At 37.3% G+C, this 27,740-nt stretch overlaps 1 protein-coding gene across 3 annotated transcripts in view; it reads right to left on the reverse strand.

Annotated features, from left to right (window-relative positions):
- Positions 1-27,740, reverse strand: part of LOC126174439 (ATP-dependent 6-phosphofructokinase) — an 85,132-nt gene that overhangs the window by 19,495 nt on the left and 37,897 nt on the right. For 2 of the 3 annotated variants that reach the window (XM_049921036.1, XM_049921035.1), the window contains exons 7-10: positions 17,426-17,614; positions 16,740-16,930; positions 8,345-8,423; positions 2,464-2,484 (exon numbers count right to left, since the gene is read on the reverse strand). In XM_049921036.1, the coding sequence (XP_049776993.1) occupies positions 2,464-2,484; positions 8,345-8,423; positions 16,740-16,930; positions 17,426-17,614 (480 nt within the window). The remainder of the gene's footprint in view (positions 1-2,463; positions 2,485-8,344; positions 8,424-16,739; positions 16,931-17,425; positions 17,615-27,740) is intronic. The other variant, XM_049921038.1, reaches the window with a different exon arrangement.

Here is a 27,740-nt window from a genome sequence, read left to right on the forward strand (position 1 = left end):
TGTCAAAACATCTTTCCTGAATTTACTTTCAAATTTGTTTTTGGAGATTAAACCCTCATGAAGGTAAGCATGTACACAACCAAAATAATGATTTTTTGGATGGCAAGAAGTGAATGGCCAGTGGTGTAATACAAATACAAGAAACTATTTGCACCAATAAGGTCTGGAAGTATGTTGGGATGATAAGTAGAATACGTTGTGACAAGTGAGTGCAAGAAATTTCAATGCAATTTTGTTACACTGAAATTTAGCTGTTACCTAAGTAAGCTGAAATTGACTGTGCAATCAATCCAAGTACGACTAAAAGATATTTGGGCAGAAATAGTGTTATAGAACGGAATAGATTTGATGATGGAATTATCTCAAAATGTGTCATGAGATAATAAATAAATAAATATCCTGACAATGAAGACAAATGTATTACCATTTAGTGCCAATGAAATGACAGATCTCTGAGAGGTTTCGTGTCAGAAGTGATAAGAAGACATCAGGGTAGTTCAATATCATTGGGCAAGTAATGAGCACAACATAGTTTGCACTGTGAACAAGAGACAATTCGTTTTCCAGAAGAAAAAGAGAACTTGAGTAAAGGAACATTGGCCTGGTTTTGACGAGTGGCCAACTTTACTCATTCTGCTGCTTGTGTCACATACAATATTTGTCAGTAACAGATTTTATAAATTTAGATGTAAATTCAATTCAATGGAGCAATGTACATTTTTTTTACAACCTAACTCCCAAGAAGGCTCAAAATGCCTTTTCTGTTCATCATGTTTCTCACATTTTCACAAACTGTTCCCTGAAATTATTGCCTAGAATTATTAGTCACAATTTTACCTTCAACATATTTTTTAATTATTGCATGTTTTGGTCTTGTTTGTTGCCCAAACACTTCCCTATCATCACTTCCTCCAAACTAACATGAAGTTACATGATGAACCAATAATAATTTACACAACACTTTCAGTTCATGCTACAGAATAATAAATAAAACAAATATGTTTTATTAACCTGAAAACAATAAATGCAGTTATTTACAGTATCACAGTAAATCCAAAACTGTAACTAAATGGCATAGCAAATCATTAAATTTCACAGATATATTGGACATGATGCAACACCAACATAATTTTTTGTTAAGTCACACATTCACATCTGGAGATACTCTTTTGGCACATGTTTTTATGTGCCCAGGTCTCTGATCTCCTATGTACACTAAATATTTATTATTGAAACTACATAACGAGTATAAAATTTAAAGCTGTACATACAATATACTGCTAATACCTAAACACAAAACAGAAAAAAATCATTTATTGTAAATAATTTTATAACAATCTCAGGCTCAGACTCACATATATCTGCACGACCATGCTTCTTAATAACATAGAAAGAGTTACACAAAAAGGAACACTGAAATCACAGTTTAACAGTTACAAATATTCTTGTCACTGCAAAAATGCTAAATGCATTGCTAAAAGTTAAGCTGCTGCATATGCACTAAAAAAATAAAACAAATCTACAAAAATTAAACAAAGCAAGCACATCAGAACAAGTTCTCATGCAAACACAATGCCAGATGTGTGGACAATAAGAAGTTTGTAATTATTTTTTAAAACGAAATTGAGTGCAATTGTGAAGTTAGGCAGGAAGAAATGGACTATTTTTTTTAACTCAAACACCAGCTGTGACAGTATACTTTTTCCAATTCTTAGTTTTTTTTCTTTGCATTTCTTAATTTCAAATTTCTGAGCTGGTCACTGAAAGTTTCACTACCTCTGCAATACAGTAATGCATGCCACCAATTATTGTGATTAATACTCTAAACTGGTCACTGGCTGGTATCAATAAAATGTCTTTACCGGTAGAAATGTAATGTGCATCTAATGCTTTTACTTAAAACTTTTTTAATTTGAAAATTAACTACAAAAAGCCTGGTCTAATCAGCTCTTCTTTCATAGTCAGAAGTCACGTGCCATTGATACTTCATACTCAAATCTAATCTCTTCATTCTCAAGATTTTCATTTTTGTAATGCTACTCTAATTATGCTTCCGTATACTGCACGATTAAGGTTTACATTAAATCTTTATACTCCACTCTATGCTGCTTTATATGTTATATGCTCATGAGTTCTCAAAATATTTATGAAAGGTCTGATCATAAAATTTCAAACTGTGCAGTGTACAGTCAGAAGACATCACATGTCCATTGCTATTATCGATGCAAGCCATTAATGAAAGGTAATAGAGGAAGCACCCTAACGCCAAAGCCGAACGTGAACTGCTAGAATTCATTTTCTAGACACATTCTGTTCGTTTATTGCTGCAGCATGAGAACCTTCCACGAAAATCACCACTAGCACTGTGTCAGCATGAGCTTACAGAATGCGTACATTTCTATTCATCTAAAAATTAACTTGCACAAAAATACACAACAAATTCTTTTCCAGTTGTCGTCTTACCATGCCGAGAACAGAATCTTGCTAGAAAAGAAAAGTTATTCAAAACTTTAGTCAAGTGTAATTAACCACTTTTGGTTGATACAGATTCAACTTTTAACAAACTCATAATATAAAATATGTGTATGTTATGGTTTAAAAGAAAACAACCAACAGTTCATGATACAAGTTTTCAACGAAGTGTTTATATTAATTCACATTTAAAAGTAGATCATTCATCAATGCAAATATTGGTTTGTGTGTATGGTGCTTCACCTGGCTGGCATTGATATGATACACCCTTATAGTCCTTTGATTTGAAAGTAAGTCCATACAGCCAGTCACAGAAAAATTTACAATTTACTATGTTGCCTGAATTGCAGAGCAGATTAGTACGATTTAAACACAGAAAACAATATCAGAGGTGAAATCTACTATGTGTGATTAAAAAAAGCCCATCATCAAGGAAGGAAGGAAGATATGACTTTATATACCCTTGACAGTATGATCAGTACAGACAGAGCACAAGCTTAGGTTATGAAAGGATGGGGAAGGAAATTGGTGATGCCCCTTTCAAAGGAACTATCTCGACGTTCACCTGAAGTGATTTAGGGAAATAGGAGAAAGTGTAATTCTGGATAGCCAGACAGGGATTTGAACCATCATCCTCCCGAATGTACGTCCAGTGGGCAACCGACGCACCACCACACTCAGTCCCGCTACCAATGTTCACAGGATTTGATTCCCAGTTATATAATAAAGTGTACAAGCTACTAAGGAGTTAAAAGGTGGTGTGCAGTGAACGACGGGAACCATAGACTGGGCAGGTCGTCTTCCCAGAATAAAAAGCCATGTGTTAGAGGTCAGTGCCCAAATCAGAGGAGGATCAGAGCCACTTCATCCCCCTGGAGCAATCAACACAAGGAACACCACAGCTCGATAGTTGCCTGTAGCTTATAGACTCTCACTGCCAGCCCATCCCTCCTCCCACAATAGCACGGACGTCTGACGCAACAGTGAAATGACTGGCACACCGTGTCACTCGTGTCCCTGAAGGCACCCTTGGTGGCTTGGTCTGCTTGTTCATTTCCCCACATTTCCACGAGCCCCAGTACCCGGCAGAATGATGCCAGCTTTCCCCACAGTTGAGCATGTACTACCTGGACCATTTTTTCTGCTGGGTACATGTGATGCTTGTAGGACACTAATGGAATTGGAGAAGATGAGAAATTGTTGGCTCTGTTAGAAATTGTTGGCCCTGAAGATCCCTCATCTGCTCCAGTGCCTTCAGGATCACATAGAGCATTGTGATAAATACAATATATTCATGGGGGAAGGTGAATCTTGAAGATACAGTTGGCAAACACTACTGAACAGCCAAAGGAGTCCCCTTGTTGGGATCCATCACTATACGCAACAGTAAAACCGAGATGCCTATCTAACATTTAAAAAAAAATGGGCCTCTGTAGAAGCCAAGGAGGAGGACATAGGACTTTAAAACCAGCCACACCCCATCTCTAAAATGCAATCCTTCACCTGAATCATTACTCATTGTCAATTACAAAAAAGCCCTTCTGTTGGGCCAAGCAATGGTATGGTCTAGAATAGTACACAGCTGTGAATGACATGGACAGTGCTTCATAGGCCTGTTGAACCATAAGCAGTTGTCATCTGATATGAAGTGGCTGCTTCCTAGCCTCAACACAAAGGCTCTGTGTGGGGCTCATTCTAGAGGCCCTGTTGGCCAGCCAAATACATTTGTGGGCCACCACGTCCAACATTTTTAAATAAGAGGGGCGAACCAGCCTATACAATATGCACCATGCAACTACTGTTGTTAAGACGTTTTAAGATACTGAGTGGTTTTTAGAGACTGTCTTTTTAAGTCTTAAAAGTGTGGCCAAGAAAACTCACTTGTCTTTAAAATTAAAAACAGTGTCTCTTATCCTCAACTCATGAAAGTTTAAAACAGAACATCAATGGTTAAAAAGAATGCACAGAGACTTCTTGATGGAAAAATTAAAATGCCTCTTCCTAACCAATGTTCTAGACATTGAGTAGTCAGTTGCAACTGATGCACTGTCATTGCGCAAATACAGAACAACAAAAGACTGAAGTCATTGACAAACATGGAACACTGAACAGGACACTCAACAACAGACATGATAGTATTAGCAGCTATGGGAGATACAGTAACACACAAAACACAACTTGAGGGACACCATTCTCCTGCTCAAAGCGAGACGATATCATCAACTTGATATCTGAAATTGCATTGTAGAGTAAGGACAGTATAAAGATGGGAAGACATTCTCAAAAACCCCATTCATGGAGCTGCCTTATGACAATTTGCCCCCAAGAAGTCATGTAGGTCTTTTCGATGTCAAAAAATATACCCAGTAGATGACGTTGCATAGCTGCTTTCACGAGGCCCAGGTTATCAAAGGTGATTCCTCCTGAGCTCACACAAAGAAAATGATCAAGGAGCTGCCTGGATTCTAGGCTACAAACAAGGGGTAGTTAACCGTCCACACACAACTAATGAGGGCAACACAATGGCAATTACTCAAGTATTTGTGATTCTTTCCAGGTTTTAAAATGGAAGTAAAATTGCCTCTCACCTTGAGTTGGAAAAGTATCTGTATGCATAAACGAGGTGAAAAAGAGCGAGGATAATTTTTTGCGCCACTCTGTGAGGTGCTATGATATATTGTGATGGACCCCATCATGACCAGGCACCATGTCACAAGCTGCAGGTAACACAGAATCTAGCAACCACTTGGAGAAGGGGCAGTTGTATTCTTCTTCTGTGTGGAACTGAACTCCCAACAGCCCCTCTCAGCAGCTACTCTGTAGCATTGGAATGCTGAATTCTGACTGGCAGTGGCACTAACTATTGGAAAATAAGCTATCATAATCTGGCCAGTGTCTTATGGGTTGGTCTGCAGCAGTCAACAGACACATTTCTCCTCCTCTCCAAAATCCTTCTGATGGTCTGCCACACATCTGCACTCTTAGTGGAGCAGCTTATAACAGTCAGTCTCTAATATGAAACCAGATCAGGAAGTGACCACTTGAGTGTAAGTCATCAACCATTCTTCACTGAGCTGTGTGTGCGAGGGCCAGAGAGCGTACAAAGAAATTGATACAGTGAATGACCCCGTTTTAGTGCTGAAGTGTTTGTTCTGCCCCACACTCAACAAACATGCAAGTGTGGACATGAAGGCTCTAAATTGTTCTCCTGGGGCAGGTGGTCGCAGAGCCTCAAAGCGTACTGTGTGCATTAAGATCACCACAGAGAAGGAAGGGTTGGGGGAGATGAATAAGGAGTTCACTGAGAGCCTCTTGTAGAACGCCTCAAGTTGGGGCACGCGGAGTGGCCATACTATTAACTTATGATGTACACGTACTAATACAGCAACTGCTTATAGGTTGGTTGTGAGGAAGTGAGAGAATGGGTGGTATGCCTTGTTTATGAAAACAGCCACTCTTTTAGCTCTCTCTCTCCACTAAGGTCATCATTTCATGAATAATGTATCCACATAGCTCAGAGGTGTCAGAATTTAAAATGTCTCTCTTGAGGAAATATACACATCGGTCTACCCCAGTGTACTAGATGCAGTTCCTCCACATCTGTCCTGAACACATTCAAGTTCCACTGAAGTATGAAAGCCATCTCAATAGTGAGGTTTATCCTCTGTCTTTTTCCCTGTCATTCGTCCAAGGTAGGAAGATAGCAGTGGAGGGAAGGTTGCCTCAGGGATTCACTGGTTACCTCAGACCAACCTCGACATCTAGAACAGCGATGGTATGGTCTTCATCTGAACAATCACCCTGTTGGTTTGCATCCCCATCTCGAATTTTGAGATGGTAGGGTAGCAAGGCTAAAACTGCTTAACAGAAAAATTATGCTTGGGTCTCTTCTGTGGGCTGTTATAAAGATCAGCATCTTTTGAAATGATCATGTTACAAGCTGTGAAATACTGAGGAGAATTGGGAAAAGGTTAGAAATTGTACATATCAACTAGAACAGACAGCCCCCAATATCTTGGTCACATGATGAAGTCTAGCGAACAGTTCAAGGTGAAACAGTCACAGGTGTGGACACTGGTGAGGACCCCACGTATTTATGAAGTTGGTTTGAATCTTTATCGAATGACCTTCTCTGAATCATAATGAATAAAGACAAAATTGCCATATGAACTGTTAACATACAGCATGAGGTCGACAATATATGAAGGAGTAAGGATAGGAACCCTTTCAACTGCCTTCTTATCACTGCACTTAATTTATCAGGATAACTTTATTGTATACCATTCCTTACTTTAATATTATTTTTATCCCTCACTGTGGAGTTTAGACTGACTTAAATGGCTCTGCCTGCCATATACCACTAATGTTACCCTGCCCTAACTAAACTAACTAAAGATTAAAGATCACTGGTAGCATAAGGTTATTCTTTCATTTCTTTTTTTCCTTTCGGTATGTGTTTTGATAATTACACCTCTATTTTTCTGGTCATCTTCCTACTGAGAGCAGATGATATTATAAAAGAGTGACTACACTCTAAAAAGTCTCAGATAGCAGATATCATATTTGTCCCTGCTCTTTGGAATGTTACTGAAATAAATAATTATATAATGAATTCAAAAGAAGCTGTCAGTAATGTCAGTGGCTTACCTTGCACAGCTACAGTTTGATTGCAGCACAAAGAGACAAAGCAATAATTACTCAAACATTAATTGAAAGGCTATTCACAAAAGCAACACTGAGTTGGAAATGTTTAAAATATGACTTTAACCTCAACTAACTCTAGTAGACAGTGAATATTGCCAGTAATCTCAATTGCTGATATGATTCTAACTGTTTACACAAACAGTATATATTATTGATAGAATGAAGGAAGTTTTATTCTCTTTTGAATGAAATTAGAAAAGACTACCAAGAAGAGTCTACAGATTTGAAAAAGAAGGGCACTGTCAGACATCACTTCAAGACAGCATATCATAAAGTTACGGCATAACATTAACAAATTATTTCAACAGCAACAAATACAAAGTTGTAGACAGAGATATTTCAAAACAAAGAAAACAAATTTCAAAGCAATGGCCATAACATGCTTTTCTCCCTTTTTTCTTTCAACATGTACTATGGGCATACATTCGTAGAAATATTACAAATAATTAAAGTAGCACCTATTTTCCATGGTCTGCTACAAACAGATTAAATATAGCACTGGAAACAGAATACTTTCACTAAAAGTTCAAGAGAACGTTTTTTTTTTTACAATTGTTATGAATAACCTTGAATTCTTCATTTATGGAAATACCATAAGAAATTGTGGTTATATAAAAGCAAAAACAGTACCTGAGCCAACAGTGACACACAAATGGTAAGAGGCCCTTCACACTTTTAGCACCAAGCATTCTTCTTCAGTAGCAACAAAGGATATGGAATGTGAGTCAACTGTGACATCACTGCCTGTATTCTGCTTTTCATTTGTACATTATATTAATTTATCTAAGCCAAGCATGTACAGCCACCCTGAGACAATGGAGACTGACTGAAATTTTCTCACATTTTATCCAATCATATAAAATTGGTGATTACAATCTAAATGACATGAAGCCATATTTTCCCCTTTGTCATATTTGTCTTCTTTCTATGTCTTTCCAACTTTCTTTTTATTCAATATTATAAGAAAAGAAAGCCCATGAAAAACTTATTAATTACCTACTGCTTTGTAGCTCTCAGTCTTATTAAATTTTTGCAGTTTCTAAATATGGTCTGTCAGAGTATAATTTCTACATACATTGTTACTGATGTAAACCAGTCATATAACAATATTACACTACTGAAACATCAGTGGCATTACACTCAATTACACATCAAAATATGTCCTCACCTGTACAGCATCACCAACTGGAGTAGGAGGTTTTAGTCTTGTCAGCATTTTGTAGATGTACAGATTTCTTTCAAAACTCCTGGAAATATAGAATATATGCTATGTACTGAGACACCAAAAGAAAATATACACACACACACACACGCACACGCACACGCACACGCACACGCACACGCACACGCACACGCACACGCACACACACACACACACACACACACACGCACACACACACACACACAAACAAACACACAAGTGCGCGCGAGCGCGGGCGAAAGTACAAAGTAAACAGGTATTTTAAAATTTGTTTTTTTTTGGGGGGGCAGGGGGAGGGAGGGGATATTAATAGCTGAAATGATGCACCACCCTGACTTTTATGCTTCTGTAACAATAAAATGTGTTTTACTGTTCTTCAGAGGATTTGAACAAACTACAAAGGAATGAAAGAGTAATTTGTAAATGTTTTTTAAATTTACACTGATTTCTGCTAATGAAGAAGAGAACCAGAATTCACTAGAACCTACTATTCTGCAATAAAAAAACAAGTGCAGTTCCATTTGGGAAAGGAAGGCTAATATGTTAGTTGCTGCTCAGTGGCTAATAATGTTACAAAAAATGCGGGATGCTATTTTAGAAGCTCACTGCGACTACCCATCAAAATGCAAAGACATTAATATCTTTGGAATTTCAGATTATCTGAACTGAAAGAGATGCCTCACTACTACATGGTATTCGAGGAAGAGAAATCTACCCCAAGATCATGGAGGGTGGTTCTTAAAAGTTCCCTTGCTCCCAATCCACTAGAATGTCTGATATTTTGATCAAAATTATATGAAACCTCAGCCTCTGGATAAAATCATCTGATCAGTGTTGTAACCAACTCTCTTTGGCTTGGAAACATTCTATACAATATTTTCCTCAGCCAAAATGAAAAGGCTCAGTTCGCTTTAACAACGTAATACTTAAACTTATAAAGTCCTGTTACTTTTCAGGACATGTCTAACATGATTTGGTTCCACAGATGGAAATTGTTATCTATACATGAAATGAGTACTTCAAAAATGATATGTCAACTGAAATATCCCCTTGTGACTACTCTATCCATTTTTAGCATTATAATTTGGTAATATTCAGGTACCAACCAACTGATGAGTGGTGGGCCTCGTATCCATAGATTACATTTGTTCCTAAAAATGACTGTGCAATGTAATGAATACGATCACAGTCGAATTTTCTTTTTTAAAGAGAGCAAAATGTGAATTAAGAAAAATTTTAAATCTTTCGCAGCTGCAGGGTCAAGCGTCTCACTTGCCTGGCTGGCTAAAGAGGGCAAATGTACTGTGTGCCTTGCCAGCAGCTGGCTGACACAGTCCTAGGTCACAGTGGTTGCAGGTTCTTACAACCACAAAGGAAAGTGTCAAGACTAATCCAACCTCTCTCTTATATGTTTATCCTGGGCTGAGGAAATGTTATTTCAGAAAAATTCTGTAACCTGAGGTTTACTCTAACAATATAAATCCTATAACCTTTGAAATGTCATTATCATTGGACAAATGAGTTTCGAGATATATAGTTTTATAGTGAACAGCTCCTAGAGAAAACGCCTAAATCTCAGACTGTCTCCTGTACCACGCAGCAAGAAACAGTCGAGAAACTGCATGTATTTTGCTGTGCTGTTCACCTTTTGTAGCATCTGATACATCAGTCCTATAGGATAATTCATGCCCTTTCACATTATATGTGTGTGAATCGTGTACCTTGCAGATTAGGAAATCTAATTACATTTTCTTGGTCATGCGTGCCATTTTCTGTTCTGCATGGCTGCAAGCGTTGCTAAGAAACTGCATGAATTTTGCAGCACTGTTCAGTTGTTGCAACATCTGATGCATTAGTTCATTAAGGTAATTCATAATCTTCAGATTATATATGCTTGTATCATTTTTTTGTGCAGCTTAGGAAATCAAACTGTATGTATCAGATTGACTCTTAAGCAGGTAGGAACCAGGACCACATGAAAGCCGTAGCATTTTTTGTCATTACAAAGAAGAGCAGATAACAACAGTGTAGGCAGAAACGTTGAAATGCGAACAACGCAGAGTCACCATTCTACTGTGCACATTTACCTGCTCCCACACCCAAAAGTACACGAATGTCCTTAGCTGTCAGGTCTTTCTACTTGCCATTAGCCATCTGGACATTCTACCTGCTGGGTAACCATCCGGGTCCTCTAAGAACATAGCATATGTGTATGCCCATAGCCGTGAAAGGGTTGACATCAAGTTTCACAATTGTCAGACCTTAGTTTCAAATAGTCAATTAATGCCTGTCTGAAGTCAGTCACATCCAATCTATATATATCACAAATTTCTATTTCTATTTGAGTAGTCCTTGAGTTGAGATATATCACATTATTAACCCTTCCAAAGTTAATCTGATATAAGTTCGGATGTAAGTGCCTATCACTCAAGAGGTCACAAAACTTTACATTCATTATATAGTAGCAGTATGTTCAACACTCAGCAATATTTAATTTAAATGAAATACTTGCAACTTATTCGAACTCTCACAGATAAATCGATTATGTCCCACGAAATCAATTGGCAGACTCTCTTCTTCAACACAACAATGTACCTCACATGCCCAACCCACACTGCCTTTCTCCAGTGACAATATCCAAACTCATGCCAATAATGTGGCAACTGAAAGATAACCACCAGTAGAAGAAAAAGTACACCACCTCAGCTAACCTTGAGTGTACGTGACACATTTGTATCCCATCTTGAAGTCCTGTGTGTGGGTTTTATGACATTTAATTCTAAGAAAAACTTCAGTCTAAATGAAGAATCATTTCAAAGTCTGCACAATGAGCATGTGTCTCTAATATAAAATTATATATAGACAAAGGGCTGGCCAGTTTTTAACTTCAAAATGTGAAATTCCAGTACCGCCAATACAAATTTAAAACTGAAAAAAAAAAAAAAAAAAATAATCCCAGCTTTTAAACTATTAATTTGTATCTTGGTGAAGACAGCTAGGATTAGTGTTTTCCCTTTTAAACATTTATCGACAATACTGGAATGTAACCTCCTGATGATAAGTACTACCTAGGTATTTGTCTCTGTGGTTTTATTGTCTTCTCCACTGAATTTTACTTCCAATAAATGGTCTTAGTGCCTCTATTATGTCTTCCATTCTACAGGCAAACTAACTCCATTATGATGGATTTGGAAGTCACCAAAACCTACCTGCTGCTGAAGCTTTTCAACCACGAATAACTGTTTATTTGCTTAATTTAAAACACTAAATAAAAGTCCACATTAAACTGCCAATTCCTGCTGCTTCTTATTCTTTTAAGGCTCTTACTGTGTCAGTAACATCTCCAGAAGACATGCTGTCTAAACTGTGATGTTGATCTGACTGTCTCTCTTCCTCAGCTTTCTCATCTTCATATCGAGGATTTCTGTAGTATGAGGGGCAGTGTTCCTCATCAGTCCCATTTAGTTTCATAGTGTCTTTCGGTTCTTTATGTAACATTTTCAATGCCTCCTAAGAGAAAGTCTGTCACACATGTACCTTTACTATATTTCTCTCTCTCTAACAGACTTACCAATCCTCTGCTGTAGTATTGTCTAACAGTGTTCTGTATGCTGCATACTCTTCCTCAACAAACACTTAAATTTCTTCAGTCCAAACAAACACTTAAATTTCTTCAGTCCAGATAGTCATGACTTACTTTCTTCTAAATTTTCTTTTCTTTCCTACATCTTCTGTAGTTAATTTGTTGACAGCATTTTCAATATCCTTCCATTCTTTATGTCACTTTTTGTCAGGCTTTGCTGGAGTTCCTAAATTAGAAGAGTTTGGAAAAAGTTTAACACTCTCTTGTTGTGGCTGACATATTTTATGAACTACTTATTGTCACTCTTGATTTCTTCTTTGTCTCTTCTAGCCAGCAAACATTTCAGGCTCGTACAGCAGAAGATAGTACTCTAACATCGGCAACCTGTTTGGCTATTTCATTATTTTTTTATGAGGTAATCAATTATCCATATAAAATCTCTTGCAGCCCATATGCAATTATGTACATCCTTTCTTTAAAAAGGTATTCTGTATCTTCAGTTCATTACAACTTAACAAAATCTCTCAGTGTCCACTACTGTTAATCAATCTTTCTCCAAAAGAACCTATGAAATTAAGTGTGTGTGTGTGTGTGTGTGTGTGTGTGTGTGTGTGTGTGTGTGTGAGAGAGAGAGAGAGAGAGAGAGAGAGAGAGAGAGAGAGAGAGAGAGAGTGAGGGGGGGGGGGGGATATTCTTTTGCACTGTTTGAAATCTGACTTAACTTAAGGGATCAATTTATTTATTTCAGCATTATCTTAACATGTTGCATGTGTTTGGTTTTTATATATTATGCGCCATTTAACTGAAGTTTTTTTAATATACATTTTAAACCTTTTTAAGACATTGTATATTTGCACTGGATGCACAGGTGCAACCAAAGATCAATAAACACACAGACACAAGTGGCCTCCTCCTAAGACAATCTGACCAGTATTAGCAAATCTGTTTGCCACTTTTTGTAACCTTTTCTAAAACGGTTCCAATTTTTATCCCTTACCCTCCTCCAACACAGACACAGATTAGTATGTCGGACATACCAGTATAATTCTGTCTGAGATATATTCGTAGCTTGTATTTCTTTCTTCTGGGCTTCTTTTATTATAATTGCTACACCTTTGCTTATTCTCTGCTGCTGGGCCACTCCTCTCTAAAATTATATATATATAAAGATGATGAGACTTACCAAACAAAAGCGCTGGCAGGTCGATAGACACACAAACAAACACAAACATACACACAAAATTCTAGCTTTCGCAACCAACGGTTGCCTCGTCAGGAAAGAGGGAAGGAGAGGGAAAGACGAAAGGATTTGGGTTTTAAGGGAGAGGGTAAGGAGTCATTCCAATCCCAGGAGGGGAAAGACTTACCTTAGGGGGAAAAAAGGACAGGTACACACTCGCGCGCACACACACATATCCATCCACAAGCAGACATTTGTAAAGGCAAAGAGTTTGAGCAGGGATCAACCTTTTCCCTGCCCAAACTCTTTGCCTTTACAAATGTCTGCTTGTGCCTGTATATGTGTGGATGGATATGTGTGTGTGTGAGAGTGTATACCTGTCCTTTTTTCCCACTAAGGTAAGTCTTTCCACTCCCGGGATTGGAATGACTCCTTACCCTCTCCCTTAAAACCCAAATCCTTTCGTCTTTCCCTCTCCTTCCCTCTTTCCTGACGAGGCAACCGTTGGTTGCGAAAGCTAGAATTTTGTGTGTATGTTTGTGTTTGTTTGTGTGTCTATCGACCTGCCAGCGCTTTTGTTTGGTAAGTCTCATCATCTTTGTTTTTAGATATATTTTTCCCACGTGGAATGTTTCCCTCTATTATATTCATATCATCTTTGTTTTTAGATATATATATATATATATATATATATATATATATATATATATATATATATTATATAATCTTTCCAGTCCATGAATATTCAATCCTTTCTTAGGTCTGAGAATATTTTAGTTTCTGCCAGCAGTGTACATTTCCCCTGGCTGCATTACAAGCACCACACACAGGGCCACCACTGTGGAGGAGCTGCCATCTTAATGCCCCTGATCTTGCATGATTTTGATTTGGGGTTGACTGCATGAAGTGCAGAGACCTCTGGGCAGTGTGCGAGTCTCAGACTACAGGATCATGCCCAATGAAGCACAGGGGTGTTAAAAATCAACCTTTACGTTGAAAACATCTTTACCATTGCACTGAATGTTAATGAAATTGAAAGCATATTTACAACATTTGAGTTTAAAAAAAGCAAACCATGAATGATACAAACTGATGTGGAGTTATTTGAAATGATTCTTATTTCTTAGTATCACCCCATGGAAGAAATGTTAAAGAACTCAAGCTATTTGTGAAATCAAAGAGGTGAAAAATACTTAATTTTTTAAAGAGCATGAAAGTATGAGCTTTGGTTATGCTCTTTAAATAGGTGTTTCTGAATTACAGACAGAAAATTCTTTAAAAGCAGTTTCCATAGTGACTGAGTGAGAAATAGATTAAACTGTTAGTAAATTAATGATCTGCATACCTAATGTATTATAGCTGACTTTTTTTCATCCAATGACATTTAGATGAATAATTACATTTAAAAACAGTACCAAGGACAGTAATCTATAACCAGCCCACATGAAAAAATACTATTTTTTGGGGTGTCAGAGAAGCCTTTCTCTATTGTATCCTTCCCATAGAGAGACCTGGCCATTTATATTCAAACCCCAAAGGACATTTCTTTATCAACTTTTCTTCCATTTACAAATTAGCAAGATTCTGGAATGTATTCCTTTAGTTTGACAGATCAAACAACAGAAGGCCTTCATCAACAACACACACACACACACACACACACACACACACACACACACACACACACACCCGCCCACACATGCGCACACACAAATTGAGATTACATATTTCAATAAAATATAAGTAAATTGTTATTTCATCCCAACCTAGTTTTATTGCTTCCCAATAAAAGTAATTTGGATTACACATTTCACTATAATATACCATTATATTCCCACACTTTTTTTCCCTTCGGATATAGGTCCAAAAACTGGATGCGTGTCATGTGTTGGTAGCAAGTTACGGTAGGTATCTATAAGCTCCATTTCTCAAACTTCCTACGTTTAAGTTTGAAGCAATTCGTTGTTAGCTTCCTTCCGAATTTTGAGCATTATAACTGTATAGGATTCAATGGATGCACATGGGCTCTTATTAACAATTTTTATATTGTTTATTCAAGCTTCAGTTATTGTTGTGTTTAATGTAGAGATCCACTTGTGTCGTACCATATTGTGGTTTTATTTGTAAGCTATGACTGAAAAATGACATTGCCATACTGTTGCATTTAAGCTGCAAGTGATTCTATATTCTAAAGAGCATTGAAACAGGGCTGCAGAAAGAAATTTTGGGCCACCTCCAACTGAAAAAAATGATAAGAAGCTGGCGGAACAGGGAAGATGTTTTAAAGAAAGCACCTCACAGTAAACATAATCTGAGAAATGAAGCAGTTAAATGGCAAAACTTGAAGCAGAACCCAGAACTCGGATTTTAGGAACAGACAAGTGGGAATTTCAGTTACTACCAAAATGACCATTTATCAAGCAAAATAGTATCCACCAATAGAGGTTTTGCCAACTTTATTAGATCAACATAAAGCCGTTCAAAGATTTGTGAAGAAATCAACTTTCTATGTGGGCCAAGATAAAAATATCACATATGATGACAGCCAAGCATGAAGAATAACTTGTTGAATTCATCAATTTGTCCTTAAATGCAAGGAAAAGAGAAAAGCCTGAACTTCCACAAAATGGAAACATAGATGAGACTCCGTTATCTCTCATGTGCCTTCCAACAGAAATGTCGAGTCCAAGAGCATAAAGACTACTATTGTTAATAACTCAGGGCACAAAAAGAATCATACACAAAAGAATTCTGCCCTGTTGGTATAGAATCAATTTCATTCTCACAGAACAGAAAATGTTAAAAACAGATTGAATGAATTAAAGACTAGTTAGCTATAATTCCAAGAGGGATTATTAGTTTACTTCAACCATTACATGTCTGTATCAACAGACCATTTACAGGACTTATGGAGGAGGAATGGAACAGATGGATGCAATCTACAGATTCCGAAACGATGCCACTGGGAAAGAGAAAGAGAGCTAGCATTTCTAAAGTTTGTGCATAGGTCAATGCTTCATGGAACTCTATAACTACTGAAACAGTGATTAAATCATTTAAGAAGAGTGGAATCAGTTAACACACTGGAGGGTACACCGGATAATTTATTGAATGAGAATTCAGATTGTGACGCGACGGCTTCAAGTATTTCTTCCTTCACTTCTGAGGATGAATTCTGCAGATCTGAGGATGAAAATTAAAATGTGAGTACCTTTTTCCTATTTATATTGCACGGATATTTGATGTATGTGCATACACCACAAATGTCTTGCACTAATTGATGTATTAAGTGTTAAATTTTTTTCCTCTAAAAATAAAGTCTTGAAAAGTGGGGTGCATCTTTTATGCTGGTCAGTTTTATATGCTAGCAAACACAGTATGTTTATTATTGTTTGTATCTCAAAAGTAATTTTATTACTTCTCAATAAAAATAATTTTTACAAGAAGTTGATCAAAAAAGCAGAAGCTCATGTGTATCTGGTAAAACAGCATCCAGCAGATTAGTCACTGGCCTCACTAGTCGGTGGGATAGCACTAAGGCAGTAACATGTCATAAAATTAGACTTCATTTCAAGTGAATATGGCACAAACACACGTACCTGCCTCTAAGTTGAACTGCTTTATCCCATTGTTTGTCAGCCATAGCTTTTGCAACAGCTTTTGTCCTTTCTACACATTCCATTAATGGCAACCGAACAGCCTGATTACCAGCTAGAGAGATAAGAACTCCTTCGGAACCTGGTGTTGCTTCCATCAAAGCCAGAACTGCCTCAGCTCCCATACGGCAGCCCTAATAAAGGAAGAGAAAGTTATGTATACAATTAAGTATGAAAAGTAATCATACAAATCCATAATACAGGAATGTTAAATCTACTGGGTCTCACCATTCATGTCACAAGTGTTTATTCAATGGAAGGATAACTGCATGATGTTTAATGTTCTTGAGGAGATGACTTAACAACAGCAACAAAAAACCCACAAAAAGCCATTGATAAAAGGTAAGCTATAGCAGCCTTGCAGTTGTACACAATGCAGACATTATATGCAGCACTGGTGACAAATAACTTTTATAAACAACACAGGAAGTTAGTATGTTGCAGGGCTGTCAAATGTTCCAGACTGGATATAACAGTACTTTCCACAATAAAAAGTGTAACATTTTCATATGTTTGTAAGCAAAGGTTTTCAATAAGCATTATGTGCAATTATATGAGGACATAAAAATAACTTTATAAAAGATTTTAATTAAAACTGTTTAGTTAACTTCAGCAAATGAAAAGCTTACCAATACTCGGTCAAATGCAGATGGATTGCCACCTCGCTGCACATGTCCAAGTACAGTTATACGGGTGTCTTGCTGCAAGTTTTCTACAACAACCTGTTTCACTTTCTCTGAAGTAATCGGTTGTCCATCACGGTCTATAGCTCCTTCCGCAACAATAATAATGTTTAATCGCTGGCCTGCAAGCCGCTCCTGTCAATCAAAAATGAGACCTCCATTTCTGCAATGGCACTTTTAAATTAATTTTAGTCTAAATTTCCATGGAAAAGATGCACAAAACAAGTGGCTGACATTACAAAAGAAAATTAGATAGTATTGTCATAAGTTATAAACAACTATATGAGAAGCTACCTGATGTTTGTTATAATGTGTCCATTTCAGCTTTGATATGCTCAATGAGATTTTTACTCTGTCCACAGACTATTACATAATTTTTCAAGTAATTTACGATTATCAAACTATACAATCGCACAACTGATTATGAATGAAATGACAAATTAGTCAAGTGATGTCAAGATCCAAGATTGAACAGATGTTTATTGTTATTAAGCACAACAAATATTTCAAAATTAATTCATTTACTTGTTGTAAAATTTCTAGCTTTTGAAACATTTACAGTCATAAAATATCACAGTTTTTATTTTCATACAGTTGTATTTCTATTTACTAAAGTACACTACAACAAACAAGGAAAAACGTTATCTTTGTGAGTGTACAAAAAGGGTAAGATTGAGGCTAAAGGATACATAGGATGGACAATGATTAATTTTATAACTAACTGAATATTTCTGTGTGCTGGGTATGAGAAGAAACATTTATAAATTCATGGAAAATATTTCACAGGGGTACATGTATCAATTTTCAAAAATATATGCATATCCTAATGTGTAAAATCACTTAACACATGAATAAACAAATCAGAATGTTTACAGTAATGTACAAGAAATACATTTTAAGACACGTCATTTATGAGTAAAGAGCATATTGTTGCAAAAACATAGCATAACAGCAAATGACATGCAAGTGCTAAGTACACAGACAGAGGACAAGGAAAAATTTTAAAAAAATATTTGTTAGTTGCACCCATTTATTGGCAAGCTATATAAAAGCACATATGAATGGACTAAATACATCTGTGACCATTGCATTAATATTCTTTAGGAAATGTGTGTTGTAAAGATTGTGAGGAGGTAAGAAGAGAGAACTTTCAGAATATTTATTTTGGTTGATACACTTACCTCTGAGAGTGCAAATCAGCACCTCTATTAAAAAAAACAGCAACACAACTACAGTAACTGAGAAAATTTGTTACCATTTACCAAGCGTTATAGTATTCTGGTGTGAAAAGCTCTTATGAATGTACATTTATCTGACCCTGCTAAGTATCAGTGCACCAAGAAGTTTCGCAGCAGGCATAAACCCAAATGATATTCACTGTTGGCAGAAAGCAAGTAAATATTTTAGCTATTGTAAGTGTATATGCTGCTACCTTGTAAGTAGACTTCAACCTGTAGTTTTAGGTTACACTTTCAAGGCACAAATTAACTGCAGCACTACTCATTTACCAGGAAACACCAGACTAAATGCAGATCTTTAAGTGATCAGGAAGTATCAGGTGCAATCCAAGTAAGGTAACGCCCAAGTGAAAGCAGCAGTAACTTGTTATTTGCAGACCAAAACTGTCAAGTGACATGAAAATTTCACTGAATGCGTAAAGTGGGTGTATGTTGAAGTTAACTATAAGTGGAAGGCTCTCATTTACAAATTAGTGGATACCAGTGACAATGCTTCAACAGGAAGAGTTTAAGTGAGTGTGCAATGACAGACTGGTGTCACATTCAAGAGGGTGTGGTTCATTTCATTGTCTAGCATACATTTAGGTTTTCTATTGTTTCCGTAAATCATTTAGTAAAGTTGGTGCTCCAATGGTGTCTTTGTAAATATCATGGCTATTTTCATTCCCCATTCTCATCCAGAAAGAGCTGTATCTAATGCACTTATCACTGGTGGGACATTAAACACTCAATTTTCCCTTCCTTCTTTTAATGTATGGAGCTTAGCAGGCATATACACATGTTATCTGAGACTAACATACAGGAACTTTTAGAGGAAACTGAAAATCAATCTCAGTTTTGGTTTTGCGTGCCATGGGGAAGATTGTCTGTAGTTTGATACTGGTTGAATCACTAATCATTTTTTGGACAATGTGTACCATGTACGAACAAACTGGCTGCAAAATTTTATAACAATGAGCAATGTGCTATAAACAATTTGCTGCATGTGTCAAACTTAGTGAGACAGAAATATCTGCTAAGTAAGGAATACAACATAATCTTATAAAAGTTCCAATAATTTTTACATATGACTTAATATTTACTTGGAAATTTTCCATCCTCTTATAAACACCTCCCACAGTTATACCTTTTTGCAGATTCAATGCTATATACATGACACGAAACATGTACCACAGGAAGCAGTTACCACTGGTCTACAAAGCTGATGGTATAGAAATCGATGTGTGATTGGTTCTCTCTTACATTCTTAAGCACATTAAGGACAAATTATTTGTATATGCATTGTAAATAAGAAAGACGAAATACTATTTGAAGAAAGTTGTAAACAGACGGTTAGGGTTTAATACTGTATCAATAATGAGGTTATCAGAGATGGAGTCAATTTCAGATAAGGGAAGTACTGAGGAGGAAACTGACTATGTCTTTTTCAAAAGAACCATTCCTCCTACTGTCTGGAAGGTCAGGCAGGAAATAGAAGGCCACTCTTCCCAAATGCGAGTTTGTATAATTCGATGAAGATAGCTGTAAATGATACACAGCACAGGAGACAAGAATAAGCTGTACTAACCAAAATTTCTGAGAATTTTAATACTGCATCCAAAGAATCAGCAGTAAAAACTTCTGGTGCTGCGTATTTCTAGTTCTGTCTTTCAACTGCCAGCCTGCCACAAGGCATCATCATCAATGTGAACACTAATGCCAATTTCTTTACACAATGTTTTACTGTACCAGTGAATTATGAAATTGACTTGAAGGAACAAAGGAACATTATGCTTTGTTTTAAGCTCCATAACACTGCAGCTGAAACCTGTCACATGTTAAAGCACACTTTTGTCTTTGAGCCAAGCAAGAACATTCAACTGGTTTAGTCAATTTAAAGATGGCTGGGAGTCTGGGGAGGAGTACATGCGCTCGGGCTTACTGTCAACATGCACAGCTATAAACAATTGAGAAAGTGCATGAAGCGATCCACAAAGGCAGAAGGCAAAGTTTGTGAAATCACTGGAATTTCATATGGGATGATGAATTCTAGCTGATGAATTGAACATGAGATGAACTGTATAGGAGTCCATTCCTCATCTTTTGAACATCAACTAAACACATCATCTGGTTCATGGGCACACCGAACTGCAAACAGCACTTCAAGCTGAGCAAAATTTCCTGTCCACAATCAATTACTGATGAATCATACATGTACAGTTATGACCCTGAAATAAAACAGCAATTTTCACAGAAGAAGACGCCATCCTCTCTGCGGGCCAAAAATGCATGTCAAATTTTGCAGAAACTTCAGGTCAGTACTAATGGTGGCTTTTTTGTAATTTTTATTCACATAAGTGTCTGTAAGTAATTTCTTCCATATGGTCAGACAGCTTCAGGGAAGTTCTTCTGCAATGTTCAGAGGATCTTGAGGGAAGATGTTAGATGTAGATTGCCTGACAGATGAGAAAACAAAGACTTGTTCATGAGAATGCAACTGCAAACACCTCACTCATTGTGAGGGAATTCATGGGGCGGGAGGGGAGGGTGGGGGGGTGGGGGGGGGGGGGAAGGCACTACATCTGCCTCCCACTCATCCTACTCACCTGATCTAGCCCCTCTGTGATTTCTTTCTCTTCCCAAAAATGAAATTTTGACTCCACAGAGGAGATTCTAGCAGAAACACAACTATTTTTAATACGATTCAGCTAGTAGAAGCCCTACTATGTTAAAATTGATAGAAGCGTTTCTTAGAAGCACGAGTAGACTCTCTGAAGGTAACTGTGGAAACAGTTTGTTTTCTGATTTTTATTTGAATAGTCTCAAAAATTTGCACCACCAGCTCATAATTCATTCTGCAAATGTGCTTGGTGTTAGATTTGGCCAGATGATTGGCAAATATGACCTATGTACCAAACTAGTGATAGCCTTTTTTTTTTTTTTTTTTTTTTTTTTTTTTTTTTTTTTTTATTCAAGGAAGTGTCTGTAAGTAATTTCTGGCTGTCAGGGGTATCAGCCAACCTAAATATAACACTGTCACGCTTTCTGATTTCATCACGAACTGCAGATATCATTGAATAATTACAGTCCAAAAGTGAGTGCAAGAACCACAAATTTTAGTCTCTACAGGACTAAAAGACACCCAATTTTTTCATTACCGCACACATCAAATTAACTGCATCATGTTTCATTATATCCGCAGCTCATGGGCTTGGGGTAGCGTTCTCACTCCCCGAGCATCGGGTTCCGGGTTTGATTCCTGGCGGGGTCAGGAATTTTCACATGCCCCAAGATGACTGGGTGTTGTTGTGTCATCTTCATCATCATCATTCATCCCCATTATAGTCAGAGGAAGGCAACGGCAAACCACTTCCATTAAGATCTTGCCTAGTATGGCAGTGCGGGTCTCCCGCATCATTCCCCTATGCTCAGTCAGGAAGCATGGGACTTCTTTTCCATCCCATGTTTCATCACCTATTCCCATCACCATAACTGTTCATCAAGGAGGATGCATCACGACTGCAGAGTTCTGATGGAAACATGTACAGTTCAATAATGTTTGGTAGCATCTACCAGTCTGCTTCAATGCAGCAGTGAAATATGAAAAGGGAGAGTTGCAGTATGGTCTCAAACCAGCCAAGAGTATGTGACTTTTGTTGGTCTGCACAGCTGGAATGTCATGGCAGAATGTTACAGGGATATTCTGACAGTCTACCATCAATGAAGAAATTTGTGAATGACTACTATGTTTACAAACACAAAAACAGCATTTAATAATTCTATATAGTTTGTGGAGAAGTTATTTAACAAAAAGAGCGTAGATCACTTACGACCTGGTCTGTCCGGAGTCCACATTTGAACTGGGCTAGACATTTATAATATGTTGCACCAAGTACACGGAACTACAGACCTCAACACAACACAACACAACACACCACACCAATACTACTTCCTGTTGATGTTATGTGAAAAATAGGCTGTCACTGAACATTTCCTTATGCAGTCCAATCTATACTGAGGTTTGGAGAATGTATTAAATATCACCACATGACAGAGGGATACACAACAAAAACACATCAGTATTAGATGAGTGTCTTGTTGTCTTGACACACACATAAAATGCTGTGGACATTGCCTGGCTGATTTAATGGACATTTTCATCACCCATTTTGGAATTGTGTTAACGCTTCAGTAGCATCTTCTACTTTCAGGACCAATAAATTAGTCCTCGAGACTACATTCTCAAACAATACAGGTTTTTTCCACCTGATATTAACACCATTTGGCATATCTAAGAATTTTTAGAAATTCTCTTATCATAGTTCTCAACACTCTAGGTCTTTTAACGTCAGTAATATCCACCTGATATTAACAGCATTTGGCATATCTAAGAATTTTTAGAAATTCTCTTATTATAGTTCTCAACACTCTAGGTCTTTTAACAATGTCAGTAAGTTCTTTTCACATTCTGAGATGCACCATTTCAAACTCTGTGCATCTTTCAAATCCGTAAAATGTAAACTTCCAAGAACGGAAATGTCACAATTAATGTAATGTTTTGGGCTATTATGCCGTGGTCGAATGGATTTCACATTAAAACCCAAGGTATCACCCCATCTGCAGAGAACATTTTCAAGGGCGGGTTGTAGCTTTTTTGAATCTTGGCTCGCTACTGACTGCATCAAAATTCTGCTTCTGTGTGCTTCCACTGAGTGGTGCAACATCACATGTTTTGAATACACAAGCACAACTGGCTGTTGTTGAATGCTGTCATCCACTGTTGCTATTACCCCATTGTGGAAAACTGGTACACATGTTCTTCAGCACAAGAATCCAGATGTCATTCAATTTCATGCCCCCCTCCTTCTTACTGAAATTCCTGGGGTGTATAACAATCTCTGTGGCCTCTCTGTATCTCATGGTATCCACTTCTGGCTGTCAGTACTTGGCGGCACGGCAGAGAGGAAGTAGATCATTTTTACAAACATCTCAACGTAATCAACCCGAAGATTCATTTACTGTGGAGGAGGCAGGCAGAAAATTAAATTTTCGTCGTGTGCGAGTTTCCAAGAAAGAAGATGCTAGCTTGGGCCACATGGTTTACTGAAAACCAATGCGCACAAACTGTTACTTACACCAGAATTCGAAACACCACCCAAAACAAGAACGAGGAATCAAAAAACGTTTGTAGATAGATCAACCAGGGAAACAGAGCTGCTTGAAGTAGAATTAAAACATCTTACCAGTGCATTGCTCAAGAATGGTTATTTGTTCGGTGAGGTAAGAAGAGCGTTAAGACCACCACATAGAAATCACAGCGATGCTCAAGCGCTGTTGGAGCCAAAAGTTTCCCTGCTTTTCATTACAGACATTACTAACTGCATAGGAAAAAATCTTCAAAAGTAGAACATTGCAGTAATATACAAACCCACCCGGAAGATATGAGATCACCTAAAATTGGGCAAGGATGCTCGCCAACCACTTGAAAAAATGGGAATTTATAGGATTCTGTGTAGTTGTGAGGAGGTGTACGTGGGTACTACAAAAATAAGTCACAAGAGAAATTGCAGAAGAGGGATATTGACAGATAGGCTGCTGCGGAACATGCTTTGTGGCCAGGAGACCACCACATTCATTTTGATAGGACTAAAGTACTGGCAGCCACAAGTGGATACCATGAAAGGCTCACAGAGAGGCCACAGAGATAATAAACCATCCCAGAAATTTCAGTAGGAAGGAGGTGGGCATGAAACTGAATGACATCTGGATTCGTGTTGAAGAAGATGTGAACTGCACATTACCCTTCACATCCACATTTTGTATAATGCTGTTACAGGACAACCACATCACTTTAAATACATCTTACGTATCTCTGCTTACATAAAACAAAACTGGTTGTGTGATTATGTTCTGAGCTGTCTAAAATCTATTTTGGAATATATAGTGAAAATAAGAAAATTAAGAGTTTTCAAAATTAATAACTGAAAATACAATGATTTACACTCAACATAAACAATGAAAATTATGTCAGTGTTAATATAAATAATTAAGTTCTTTAAGCCAATAGGTTGTGACTTAACTAATGAAACAGAGGTACTGTTGGATACAAAATGGTCAGTGGTTTAGCACAAGTAAATGTGATGAGGGTATAATATCATACATAAAATTACATGTTTTTCAGGTAAGTCACTGATCATAGAAATGGACTTACATTGCTGCACATCCCTACTCTTTTATAAATTCAGCTACCTGAATTAAAATCTCTGAAAATCATCGATTTTGCTGGAATTCAAAAACATACAATTCCACTTAACCGTTTTGCTGCTGTGGGAGTGTACATACATCCTGCTATGCCATTTCCCAGGTGTTGTGGACATGATACATGCATTGCTTGGGTTATCATAAGTGCTATGGATGTCCGAATGTGTCTTGACACAACTTCTTACTGCTGTGGATGAGTTACTTCTGTATCTCAGTGAACAAAAAAAAACAAGTATTTATCGTACAACATATGTGGCTTACTGCATGCTACAACTTGCAAAACAACACGTTTGGATATCTTTAATTGTTTATGAGATATGACGATTGTTATGACCACAGGATTCGCAATCTGTAAGGTTGTAATGGGCATGTCTTGTGTGACTCTTATTTGGATATAAAGCCCAATAACTCTGGAATGAAATGTGATATCATTCTGTTCTCAATTTTAAATACAATTTTGATATGTTATCTACATTTCATTCACAGTGTTGTATGAGCTAAAATCAACAATGCACGAAGTTCACATAATGTGTTTTTACCTCTTTCAAATTTTGCACAATGTTTTACTTAACTTGATGCAGCACAGTAAGCTTGACGGATAATGAAAAGAAATTCAGTTCTTTATCAAGTGAAGAAATTGGACTGTAAGATGTCCAAAAATCAAGTTTTTTTCACCTAATAGTTTTCCAATAACTGGATGATAAGTAATCCATATCAGATGCAATGCCATCTCTTAGCATATGCACCAGCTTTTGGCAGGCAGTACAGCCATAAAAAAAGTCACGTCAGTGCAGAATGCAAAGCGCACCTCTGTAGCAGCGAAATGTTTAAAAATGAAGCATTTTTAATTCAAATTCCTATGTCTGATTAATCCATTGTGAAATTAAGTAATATGCATACCGTATTGTGTTTTGAAAGTTGGATCTTAAAACACATCAAAGTTCTTACAATGAGATGGCAAAATATTGCTCTAATAACCACTCTATGAGGTGTAAAATTATGATGGATAAATCAGTCCTGTCACTTAATTCTGTATGTCAGTAGCTTAAATATACAGTTCAGATAACATCAAGCATTAAATGACAAGAGACGTAAGACAGACAAAAGCTGAATCCATGTGCTTCTTGACACATGAACAGCCAATTTGATGATTTGAAAATGGTTCTCATGACTGTTTAAGTGAACATCAAGCTTATTCCTCATCTTTGTCTTTAATATACATACCACAAAAATATTTAACAATAATGGAAATTCCTAGGTGGAACAGTAAGTAAAATAAGGGAAAAGCAACCACTCACTGACGTGTGGCACATATACGTACAACAGAAGACAGTGTTCACTAGCTTTTGAGCTCTTCTAGCCACAGTTTGCGAGTTAGAGAATATTATGTTATATCGTGTGCCACATCAGTCAGCTTACAGTGAGTTGTTGCCCTTCCCTTGTTTTACGTACTGTTCCAACAAAAATATTTGCTGTATGTGACAAGTTAAAACTGTATGCCACAGAGAGCCTCTAACCTACAAACAGACCAGTGCTCTAACAGTCAAGTCACATGAATGAAACCCATCTGGCTGTCAAGAGGGCAATGTGTGAAGCCTTCAATAAGTACCGTAGCAAAATATTGTCACATGATCTTTCACAAAAATCAAAGGAATTCTGGTCATATGTAGAGGCTGTTAGTGGCACGAAAGTTAAGATATTCAGTCGGATTTTGATAAGATTTCAAAGTTGTGCAAATAGTGGAAAGTTGCTTTAAATTTTCACAAATGTAAAATAGTGCAACACACACACACACACACACACACACACACACACACACACACACACACACACAACAAAAGAGAGAGAGAGAGAGAGAGAGAGAGAGAGAGAGAGAGAGAGAGAGTGGTATCCTATGACTATAATATCAAGGAGTCACAGTTGATCGGCCAACTCAAACCAGTACCTGGGTGTAACACTTCGTAGGGACATGAAATGAAATAATCACACAGGCTCAGTTGTGGGTAAAGCAGATGGTAGTCTTCAGTTTATTGGTAGAATACTAGGGGAGTGCAATCAGTATACAAAAGAGACTGCTTACAAATCACTCGTGTGACTTATTCTAGAATATTGCTCCAGTGTGTTGGACCTGTACCAAGTAGAGCTAACAGGGCATATTGAATGTATACAGAAGAGACAGCACAAATGGTTACAGGTTTGTTTCATCTCTGGGAGAGTATTAGAGCAACTCTGAAGAAACTGAACTTGAAGATTAACATAAACTATCCTGAGGATGTCTACTAACAAAGTTTCAAGAATCACCTTTAATGATGATTCTGGAACATTCATTATTGGAGCAAAATGTGGTTGGCATCCCTGCCAGAAGCTTCCTTGTGTTACGTTTGTTAGTTATTGTTCAATGCTGTACCGAATATAATATCTGTTGCACATTTCGCGAATTTTGAAATGGCAGAGTTAGAGGAGCAACAAATGTGCATTAAATTTTGCATGAAACTCAAGAAAACCTTTACAGAGCCACACCAAATGATGCAGGAAGCCTATGGTGATGAGTGCTTAAGCTGCATTTGGTGTTACGAACAGATCAGATTGTTTCAAAATGGCAGAATGGAAGTTAAAGATAACCCTTGTTCAGAATGCCTTTCAACGTCTACCAATGACACTCATGTCAGTAACGTCAACGAAATTGTGCGTGCCATTCTAAGGCCGATTGCCCGAGAGACTGCAGAAGAATGTGAAATTTCAGTTGGATTGTGTCATGAAATCCTGACACAGTGTCTTGGAAT

This window comes from Schistocerca cancellata, chromosome 1 (assembly GCF_023864275.1).
Source record: "Schistocerca cancellata isolate TAMUIC-IGC-003103 chromosome 1, iqSchCanc2.1, whole genome shotgun sequence".
In the NCBI taxonomy this organism is placed as follows: domain Eukaryota; kingdom Metazoa; phylum Arthropoda; class Insecta; order Orthoptera; family Acrididae; genus Schistocerca; species Schistocerca cancellata.